The sequence below is a fragment of the Salvia splendens genome, chromosome 7 (assembly GCF_004379255.2).
Source record: "Salvia splendens isolate huo1 chromosome 7, SspV2, whole genome shotgun sequence".
Taxonomy (NCBI): Eukaryota; Viridiplantae; Streptophyta; class Magnoliopsida; order Lamiales; family Lamiaceae; genus Salvia; species Salvia splendens.
The window spans coordinates 33,095,730-33,107,405 of NC_056038.1; the positions used below are offsets into that span (position 1 = coordinate 33,095,730).

At 37.8% G+C, this 11,676-nt stretch overlaps 1 protein-coding gene and 1 pseudogene across 1 annotated transcript; both read right to left on the reverse strand.

Moving 5' to 3' along the window:
* Window positions 1–1,611: 1,611 nt before the first annotated feature.
* Window positions 1,612–3,700, reverse strand: LOC121810762 (annotated as a pseudogene).
* A 1,162-nt stretch (window positions 3,701–4,862) lies between these two features.
* On the reverse strand, window positions 4,863–7,417 carry LOC121811446 (U-box domain-containing protein 7-like). The gene is made up of 2 exons (XM_042212303.1): window positions 6,877–7,417; window positions 4,863–5,842 (listed from the first exon to the last, which is right to left on the reverse strand). Exons 1-2 carry the CDS (start codon window positions 7,149–7,151, stop codon window positions 4,990–4,992), a joined length of 1,128 nt encoding a protein of 375 aa, XP_042068237.1. The 5' UTR covers window positions 7,152–7,417; the 3' UTR covers window positions 4,863–4,989.
* Window positions 7,418–11,676: the final 4,259 nt, after the last annotated feature.

Below are 11,676 nucleotides of genomic sequence, written 5' to 3' on the forward strand. Positions count from 1 at the left end.
ATAATATTCAGCTGAATTGAAGAAGTACAAAAAAATAATATTAATCGTGATGGAAAAATAAGAGCTATTCTATTAAGCCTCCATTCGGTTGTTATAATTGCTTGTAATTAAATATTATGATGTTGACTAAAAATTTGATACTACTAAAAATTTTATATAGGAGTATTTTTGTTGAAATTTTCTAGTTAGTTTTGATTGTTTTCAAACAAAAAAAATGAAAATTATATTAGTTTTACATTAGATGCATATTTATTTCAGAATAAATCGTGTTATATGATCTATTTATGATTAAAACTATTAAATATTGATTAAAACTAAGTTGGCGTTGGCATACCTTATTGATTAAATATTAGACACTATCAAATATTGATTAAAACTCTTAGTTTTAATTTTAATAATTATTAAAAATTTATTGATAATTAAAAATCTAAATTTAAAATTAAATTTTATAAAATTAAATCTAATATTGAAATAAAGAAACAAAGTGAAGGATGAAAAGGGGAAGAGAATGATAATTTTGAAATAATATCATATTTAGTACGTCACTGAAATAATATCAGATTTAAAATGTTAAAAGCGTAAAAAAAACCAAATTGTCCAAATGCTCAAAAAGGTATTTTCGTATCAAAAAATGGCAAAATGGCTAAATTTGAGATAACCCCTTAGTCCAGGGAAGTCTGGCGATATTTTTAAAGTCCAGGGACTATGGGCGAAATAAACACATAGTCCAGAAACCATTTTTGTAGTTCAGTCAAACAGAAATGGAGGAGACTCTAATATCTCCTCATTGAGAAACTCGAAAACCATGCTATTTTCCTCGACCTCTTACAACGTTTTTCTTCCTTTTTCAGGGGCTTCATCAGTGGATATTTCTTTAGGGTTGATTTTGTTACTTTTATTATTGAGAGTTAAAATTGGGGTTATAATACTCCATTCGTCTCACATTAGGAGTCCCGATTCACTTTTTTCATTATAGTAGTAGTAATATTTCCCACAATCCATGTTCCACTTACCTTATTTTACTTTATATTTTATCATAGTAAAACTTATATAGAAATGAGAATCATGTTTCACAATTTTTTCGATCAACTTTTCTTTACATTTATAAAAGCTCGTGTCACTCTCAATTGAGAGTGGAATAGAGGAGTAGCATATGTATTGAGTTCAGTTGGACTATTTTGATCAAAATGACACAATTAACATTTCATTTCCAGTGGTTATAATACTACGTACGAAATAATTAGTTATAATACTCACTTTGTCCCAATAAATATGCAACATTTGGTTTCCAGTGCGAGATTTTATGCAGTGTTATTTTGTGAGTTAATGAAGAGAGAGTAAAGTAAGGGTGAAGAAAAAGTAGAGGTAGTGTTGTTTCCATTTTAGGAAACGTTTCATTTTTATTATGATAACCAAAAAAGGAAAACGTTTCATTTCTAATGGGACAGAGAGAGTATTAGATTCTTAATCTGCAAGCAATAGTTGTTCTCAAATTTGATAGATCACTTCATAATTCATTGGTTACATATCTGAGATTTAATTTATAGTAGGAGTATCTTCTTGCGATAAGCGGAAGAGAATGGAAGCATTCATACAATATGGTTACACTTATTAAGCAAGTGGGTAGGATGGTCGCTTGGCAATGCTGCAGATTCCTTCCACATTTCCACTCTCCCTTTGAATCATTCCAAATCCAGCCTCACCCCAGTCCGTTCCCCACGAATTCTTTACCAACCAATACTTGATTCCGTCGCTATTTTCGCCGTAGCCGACGATGGTCACCGCGTGGTTGGTCATCGTTGCGCACTCTCCCGTGAAAACGCCGCTTTTGTAGAATTGGAACTGCGATCCGCTGCCATCAATGCTGACGGAGACGGGCTGCTTAGACACCGCCTTGAGCAGCGCCTCCTCGTCGTTGGCGGGAACATCTTCGTACCCACTAATCTTGCCGGCGCGAGGAGCCGGTCGCTCTGGGTTGCAGCTGCCGGCGACTCTCTCGTAGGGCTAGTCCGATTCGATTGAGAGGCCGTTGTTATTGATGATGAACTGGTACGCGAGGTCGCGATTTCCACCGTTGCAGCCTTGGTTCACGCTCGTGTCACAGTCGAGCAGTTCTTGTTCCGACAAAGAAACTAGATTCCCGGTAGTGAGCTGCTTTATGCTTTCTGTTGCTGCAACTGCCGCAAATGCCCAGCAGCATCCTGCACACATGCAATAATGAATATTTAATTAGACTATTATAAGTATTTGTTTGTTCCCATAGGTTAATTGATACGTACTTCTGTATCCCACATCGAAGTATAAACCAATATATACATATATAAGCATTAGTACTCCCTCGTCCCTTATTAAGAAATGTGAGTCATACTTTTATATGGACTATTAGTTTTATAATAAAATGTGAGTATGATTAGTTAGGGTAATATGTGGTCCATTACCAAAAAAAAAGAGAAAAGTAATCGAGGAGATGCTAGTGGATAGTAGGGACCCATCTTATTAGCATGTAATATGGGGTGAAAAGGTCTTCAAAAATTGAGTGTGGATTAATTTTGTAAGATGCAAAATGAAACTATTTTCTGAAGACAAAGGAAATATTTAACATACCACATTTTCCTTGGTCCTTAACACCGGTGACGGCGCCCACGGTTCTCCAGTCCATGCTGGATGGAACCTCGGTGACGTCGGCATGCATGAACGCGGATGAGTTCCGGCGAGATCCCATTTTGAGCCCAGTTCTAGTCAGCACGAATTCCTCATTTGTGAGATTGGCGAAGTCGTTGATGGCGAGCGTGTAAGAACGGTTTCCGGCAGCATTGAAGGTGTCGATGAAGTCGGTGTTGTCCTTGAATATTTTGAACCTGTGTGCCTTGTCCGCAACATCTTTGTAGCTGCGGCCGAACTGGGTCATCCATTGGTGGTGTCTCTCCACCATCGATGAGGCCACCACGGTGCGGGCTGCGCTCCGAGAAGCCCCAAAAATGCAGCAAAAATAAGCTTAGATAAGAGTGTTGGTGCCATGTTTAAAATTCAAGTATGTTTTGGTGTGAGGAGTGGAAGTGATGAAGGGTATATTTATACAAGTATTTCACGCTGTGCTTCCACAAAACACAAAAATAATGACAAAAATTAAAATAGAAAAACAAAGGCGGGAGATGATGCAAGACTCACGGAGATGACTTGAGAGTCTATTTAGATTAAAGACTGCATATATCACAATTAGTCTTATCTCACGGAAAATGAAAATAGAGTACGAGAAACATGCAAGAAACATACAAAACAAGGAGAAATATCTATGGAATGTGTTTCAGCACAATTAGTTACTTTCTCTTCCATGCAAAAAGAGAGATAGTATTTTTGTACAAACGCGTGGAATAACATCTCGCAATCGGTGTGGAAATTCTACCATGACTTCATTGCAACAACTGGTGATACAACCCTTGATATTAAAACTTTAGAGTATATAGTATTCCCTCTCTCCCTGAAATTTTGTCACATTTTTCCATTTCCGTCCATCCTATAAAATTTGTCACATTTCACTTTTTACCATTTTTTGTAGTGGCACGGGCGGATCTAGGGGGTGCAGGAGGGGGCGGTCACCCCCTCCCTGCGACTATTTTCCCCTTATTGGGATGCAAAATTACCATGTCCACCCCCTCCATTTGCCTCTGGAGTCGCCCCGAACAATGAAAAAAATAGCCATGTCCGCACTAAATCAAGTTAATACTATATATTCTGCCCCCTCCGTTTCCGGATCCTGGATCCGCCACTGGGTAGTGGACCCCACATTTCACCAACTTATTTTCACTCACATTTTATTACTATAAAACTAATACTTTAAAACTATGACTCACATACTGCTAACTCTTTCAACCCACTTTCATAACCTTTCTTAAAATTCGTGTCCGGTCAAACTGTGATAAAATTTGGAGGACGGATGGAGTAATGTATTGCAGTGAGTTTGCGTCCTTGGGAGTCTGTACTACTTTATTTTGGCAAAGTTAAGTTTCCAGATTTTAGATGTACTGTTCACAAAATGAATTCGATGACAGACCCAAAATTCTATGGATATGAATTTATAGTACTCCACATTTTAGGACCCATTGTAGTTGTACCAATTTAGACCCAAGCCGCAATTTTCAAATCCAGATCTGGAGCAAACGGAAATGATTACGTCAAAGAAAACTACGCTCCGGCACAAAATTTTATATAGTGTTATTTTGGAGTTAAACGGTTAGAATAAATTTTAAAAAAGAGGAAAAAGTAGAAAATGATGTTTCCATTTTTAGAAATGTGTCATTTAGAATGGTCATATCGAAAAGGAAAATGTGTTGCTTAGAATGAGACAGGGGAGTAATAAATATTGGAGGCCACGGACGGGATCACAGTGGCCCCAAAATAAAATACTAATACTATTTATTGTGATAGAATTTTCAAATGGCCTTTGTGGTCTAGTGGTTCTGCTATCAATTCCCACAAGTTAGTTATCATTTTTCAATCATTGGATGGGATTATGCTTAGAAGTTAGAATTTATGCATAATATTTCAAACTAATGACGAGATTAGGCTCGTAAATCAATTCTTGATTTTTCAAGCTCCATACGAGAGATGATGCTCAGAAATCAGAGATAATTCGTCAAACTCTACACGAAAACTTAATTTTGATCTTTCAAACTCGAGATTATCGAGATGATGTTAACAATTCATAAGTTAAAACACATGATTTTTCAACCTTTAGATGAGATGATGCTCAGTTTGTAAAGGAATCGGAATGTGCATTGTTCTTAGACACAAACACAGTCACATATGTTCTAAACGTGTGTGCCTAATTGCAGGCTAAAACAGAGGATAATCATAGATCAAAGTTAAAAAAAAATACACCAAAAATTTATTATAATAATAAATCATTAGTTGCACCAGAGGTGCAACCACCAGTGATACCCATTCCTTTGTATATACCAAAAAAAAAAGTACTACTATGAGTGAATTTTTCTAGTATGGTAAGCTCTTAGAACTAGTGCTAACCACCAAAGCCTTGAGCTTGGAAGCATCTCCGGCCGCCCCATTGGCACGACGCGTGATGGTCTCCATGTTCTTATGCAAACTCTGTTTCACAATCTTGGTCATCATCCTCTTCCCTTGCTCGGCATCCTCCTCACTCAGAGGCGATCCCATCGACACCCTCCCCACCTGCAGGGGCCCCGAATGAGGCCCCATCCTCGTCTGCCGCTCATCCTTGAACCACTGCAGCAGCTTCAGCGCTCTCTTCTGCGCCAACGGGCTCCCCAGCAGCGCGACTTCTAGAAGCACCTGCACTATCCCGGCCTTGGCCATCTTCTGCCTCTGCAGGGAGCTCTGGTGAGCCAAGACCATCAAAATGTAGGCAGAGAGCTCCTGGCACTTGGGCTTCTCCTCCCATGTCATGATCTCGATTAGGCCCTCAGGCACTGTGGGGTTCTGCTCGAGCGCCTTCCTCCCGTCTGAGGTCACTACCAAGTTGCCTAAGGTTGCTAGGCTCTTCTCCGAGGTCTCCTTCACCGAGGCTAGCTTCGTTAGGCTGGTCACGATCCCCGTTGAGATCAGGGCTGGCGCGTTGTCTAGAACTGAAGAGAGGTTGTGCAATGTGCTCAAGCAGAGGTGTTTGGTTTTGAGGCTTGGATTGGATTCAAGAATGCAGACTACAGTTGGAATGATTCTTGATGAGTTTAGAGGAAATTGAGTGTTGGCTAGGCCTGATATAGATAGGAGGAGCTCTGCAAATTCTCTCTTATCTGTTTCCTCTAACAAACTCAAATTCTTGGGCAATTTTGATAAAATTCCTTCCTCCACCATTAAAGCCTTGTTCCTAAATAAGAAGCACAAAAAAGTTAGTCAAGGAACAAAGTGTTGCAATTGATAATGTCTTTATCAAGAACTGCTATAAGTCAAGAAGATTGAAAATATGTGAAAATCAGAGTTTTATATTGTCCATATTCAGACAAACATGCCAAAAATTAGCAACCCATTATTTTTATGATCATTTACATGAATTTGAATTATGCTACTTGAAATTTCCTTAAGCCGTGGAGATAGGTGCAGAGTCAGCGCACCAAAAGAGACCACCCACTCCCACTTGGGGAAAAGAGAGATCGAATTATTAGGTTTATTAAGTGATTAAAACGCAAAATATGCTTCATGACATATTAAACTATATGCTAAAGTTAAAAGTGATGTTAGCTATCGTTATCTTCAACCTATACCTCTAAGTTATAGTATTATATTTTCTGGGTCAATCATATCCTTAACTTCACTTTCCACTCTGTATCATCCCATAAACAAGAATTTCAAGCACCACATACGACCAAACAAAGTCCAAACCCTATTGCTGAGCCACCTACTTTTAATTAAAAAATCCTAGCAAATATAGTCGTATCGGCAGGGGATTATGCAGAAAAAAATTGGTAAGAGCAAGTATGTTTTCTAAATTATATTCGTGAATATATTTTTTAAGTGATTCGATTTTTTTTTTGAAAAATTGGCTCCATTTGTGTCCGCTACTACATATCGGTGAAGACTTCTCCGACGCGGTGGCGCTGCCGGAAACCGCGGTTGGCGTCTACGACAGCGGCCACTCCACCCACCCCACGAGTCATTAATGGCCAGTAGGCCTCCATAATGGTTGCAATTTCCATTTGTGAGTAACATTTTTTCAACTAATAAAGAATAAGTATAGCTTCGGCCCCTCCCGCAATAAAATATATTCAATCATCCAACTAGATTAGAGACTATTTGCTTAATCCCATTTAATTCGTCTAAAAAACAACAATAATTTTCAAATTAATGACCAAGACTGCAATTGCAAATTAAATTGAAACAAATTAATTAAAATTTAAAACTCACGTGAAAGATGCATTGGCGAGTTCAATAAGCACTTGCACAGCCAATCTTTGATGCGCCGCCGCCACCTCCGATCCAACCATAGCAACCAGCGGCGGAATAACGCCAAACTCCGCCATGGTCCTCCGCCGATTCACATCTTCCGCCGCGAGCCTCTTCATCTCCCTCGCCGCCGCCTCCTTCTCTTCCCACCCCCCAAAATGAAGCATCTTCACCGACTTCTTCAACGCCGCCATCCAATCACGATCTTCAATCTTGGCTTCTTCACACGTAATCATCTCTGTGTCAATTACAATAGGCTCCGCCGCCGCCGAATTCGAGATAAAAATCTTGGGGAAAAGCTTTTAATTTGCTGCTCATGAAATGATGTATTTGAACAAGTATGTGCCGAATTTGTAGTTGCCTAACCAATTATTTGAATATTGAATAATCATTTATGTCTGACTTTTTTGTTGAGAGAGAATCAGAGACTTTGCGAGAAGATACAAAAGAAGCAGATAGCACATGCAGCTTAAGCAATCTGTCTCTTTCGTAGGATGAATGGAAATAATTTTACTATTTTTTCCGGTACAATTTCACGAATTTAGACAATGGGATTATTAAATATATTTTAATGGAGGCTTAATAAAAGATTTTGGAACTCCCACAAATGCCCATGTGATATCCAGCATTTTAGTTGGCTGGCGTTTTGGGACACTGAATTAGTGAGATATGACCTAATCATTGATGTAATTTCTTCAAGGGTTAAACATAATGTTACTTATTAATGGATGCAAGTTTATTTTTTTTAACTCACATAATAAGATATAATACTGATTAATATCGCACAGGTAAACCTAACAGATCCGGTTGGGATTATAAATTCATATTTACATCCTCTAATAATTATCGAATATATTTATTTATGAGTAGAAAAACTCTCTCTGATTTGTGGTTCCATTGTTAAGCTACAGAATTTATTATTTTAATTAAGAATTAGTGTTTATGTATTAAAATATAATTCTGAACCAACATTAATTGCTTATTGTGGTGTAATGTTTTGATCGTCTGGTTCCATATTCCACCAAAACCGGTTATTTGTTCAGTTGTCCTCACACATGTAGCTAGGCTGCAATGGGATAAAATTAATAAGATCTTAATAAATATTTTATCATTTATATTTGCTTATGATCATATGAATTTCTATAATATAAAGTAAAAAAAAATTACTTTCTGATTTATAAATCTTGCTTCTTAATTTATAGATATACATTACTAATTCTTTCAGATTGAGTACTGGCTAGTTACCTCTATTTTATGATTTTATCCCATTTATGTATACATAAAATCATTTTTTCAGAAGAGGGTATGCCTTTTCATCTTTTAAACAAATTCAGTTATTCACATGAATTGTCTGGTGTTTACCAACTATATATAGATGAATGCATTTATCAAACGACTTCACATGATATATTATTGTCTTTTTCACCCACAGAATAAAAATGATAAATGTACATAAATTGTACATGTACATAATATCCTTAAATTTTTAAATTTAATTGAATTTACTTAAAAATTAATTATGTTATTTATTGTATTATATGTAGCAATAAGAAAGAAGTGATATAGAAATTTTATGTCAAACTTGATTTGAATTAATTATACAATGTTTAGTAAAAAAAAATTCTTAAATATACAAATATGTAAGTTAAAATTTCAATTTTTTTTCGAAGTGTTACAAAATTATTAGTATGAAATTTATTTTAAATCATGTTTATAAATCAATTTTCAATGTAAAATATTAAAAAAATCGATTATATACATATGTACGATTATACTGCCCTTTTCAGAATACCTCATATTATAGTGCTATTATTACCATGTTGTCTTGTTTCCGTATAATTTGGACTCTCAGGGGAACAAAATCTAGATATATATTGTCCAGGCCAATTTCCACGTTACCACTAATCATACTGATTCTATTTATTTTTGTACTACTAATATATAAACATTTAATACTGAAAGATTCATTTATTAGGCAATAAATTTCTATAGAAAATCGCAAGACACGTGTGCTCTATGTAGTGGTTTGGTCTCCCATATCTAAATTAGAAAGGACATTTCAAAACCAAGATAAGTTACCGTGTAGCATTATTTTCACTTGCATTTCTTTTGAGATAATTTGCATTTCGATTTGTAGGTCTCCTGAATTCATCAATGCAATCAGACCAAATTAAATTCATAATCATAAAAAAGAAATACGATTTGTTAGTATACCGTTCAAGTTCATCTCCCATTACCACTCCTTTTTCTATTTAATCTTTTTCTGAAGGGAAAGTTTCATTTATTTACGTGATCACCTCCGCTTGTTTCACAAGATTGAATAAGCTAGAATAAATATTGGTCACAAAAGTGATCCGAATTAAAATAATTAGAAAATTGTTGTCACGACATTAGAAATAATCTTCCTCGGCATCACAACTTCTCCTTTTAAGTTATAAATATGTATATTAATTAGAATAGAAAAACGTACTTGAAAATTGAATTCCCGTACATATTCGGAAAAGGAAAAAGATGATAAATATGATGGTGGCAACATTACCATTTACCACCCATGTGGAGTTGCATTCATGAAGAAGTTTTAAAGCTTTATTAATTAAATTCATCATGTATTTGAAGTTGGCATTAGCATTTGGCATTTTGGCTCCAACTATTAATCGATTTACATGTTCATGGTGTGCTCCATGCACTCAAATTTTGTACACGTGCAATTCTCATACAACACTTGGCTCTTCCTAAATTTGCATCTAATGTTGGAAATTAGACCGGAGCAAAAACGAAATGGAACAACAAGAACACGAGGATATACGTGGTTCGGCGTAAGCCTACGTCTACGGGAGAATCACGGATCGATTTACTTCAATCACGATCAAGAACTACAATCATACAACAAGATCACACACTCAAGAACAAGCTACTCTCTCTTCGCATATGAACTCACATCACACCGAAGACTATACAAGCTAATTCCTCACAAAGATAGTGTGTATCTCTCACTCTAGCTATTGATTGTTGTTATGATCTCTCAGCTGATTTCTCTCTCTCGTTTCTTCTCAAATGAACTCCTTGGATTGCAGCAATATTTATAGGGATTGTATCATGCAGTTGAAACTGCCATGAATGTGTAATAGCTTTAATAGCTGTTGCATAACAGAGTTTTGAACTCAAACTTCTTGATCATGTGTCGCACACTCCACGCTCGGTTCCGATGCACCCTCACTCGTTGTTATCATCACAAAACTCCTAACAATCCTCCACCTTTTGAGATGATACAACACTTCTTTCGATCATCTTGAACTTTGTCGATCTCATGTCCGAGTAGCGCCAATCTTGACTATTCTTGTCAGCATCCTGACCCCTAGAATCATCCCCAGATCCTCCTCCATCACTTCCTTGATCAGCCACAACGCCTCCACCGGATGATCGCCTCCACCGGACGATAAAACCTCCACCTAATCTGAATCTTCCCTGTTCAGAATTGGAGTTGCTGATCCCTGGAGATATCACACATCTCTCATAAGTGATAACCGAATTTCTGTCAAGATTATTACCACTTTCATCGCTTAGGATCGATGCCTGGACCGCTAACGAGCACGCGTCGTCGACACTGCTCTCATGCTTCTTCGCATCCCTCAAACATCTCCTGGTTACACAAAGCTTTTCCACCAGTCGTGTAATTTCCTACGGTTTTCGTCACGAAACCTCGACCTTCTCCGCATGAATCTCAGCTACTTTTGTTGCATCGTCAGCATGGCTCTGTGCCTGGTTCTTCGCAGCAGACGTCATTGACAGTTCTTGCTTCAACTTCTGAAGCTCCTGAGTTGCAGACAGTAGTGCAGCGTCAATTGTTACGAATCTTGATGAACCCTCTCCCCTCCTTAGTATTCTGCGATGCTATTTTCAGCATCTCCTCTGCTCCTCCGTCAGAAACTCTTCATGACTGGAAACTCCATTTCCATATCAATCTGTCGGCGCTTTCACGCAGATAAAAAAGGGGGGGAATCGCCTAAAATGACATCATCACCACTCGGATTTCTCGATACAAGTATTCTCGAAGCAAGCTCCTTCTCAGCCTCCAAGAATGATAGTTTGTGGAACCAAGAATGATAATTTGTAGAAGCAAGAATGATAGTTTGATCCACCAATTTGCTTCTATCTTCTTGTTTCAGAGTCCGCAATACCATCTTCTCTGACCTCAGATTCACCCCTGAAACTGATTTCCTCTTCCTCCAGTTTCCGAACCTTAGCCAGCAACAAGTCCTTCTCCTTCCGAAGCTTGATCAAGTTTCAATCCCCTTTTTCAAGCTTCTTCATCATTGAATCCACTTGGTGAAGAGAGCCTGCTGCCTTGCTGGGAACCGGCACATCATCATCATCCATCGGTGCTTCGCGGCGAGGTCCACGGAAACCTCCGCCTCCACCTCCACCGCGATGTGCCTTCTCATCCAGAACAGGTGCCTTCCCTTTGCTCTCGGGATTGGGCTTCTCCAAGACCGCTGTGCATCCCTTCTTGAACTGAGCTCCGACTTTTTCCAACGATTCTCCTCTTTCCCACAGACGGCGCCACTTGTTGGAAATTAGACCGGAGCAAAAACGAAATGGAACAACAAGAACACGAGGATATACGTGGTTCGGCGTAAGCCTACGTCCACGGGAGAATCACGGATCGATTTACTTCAATCACGATCAAGAACTACAATCATACAACAAGATCACACACTCAAGAACAAGCTACTCTCTCTTCGCATATGAACTCACATCACA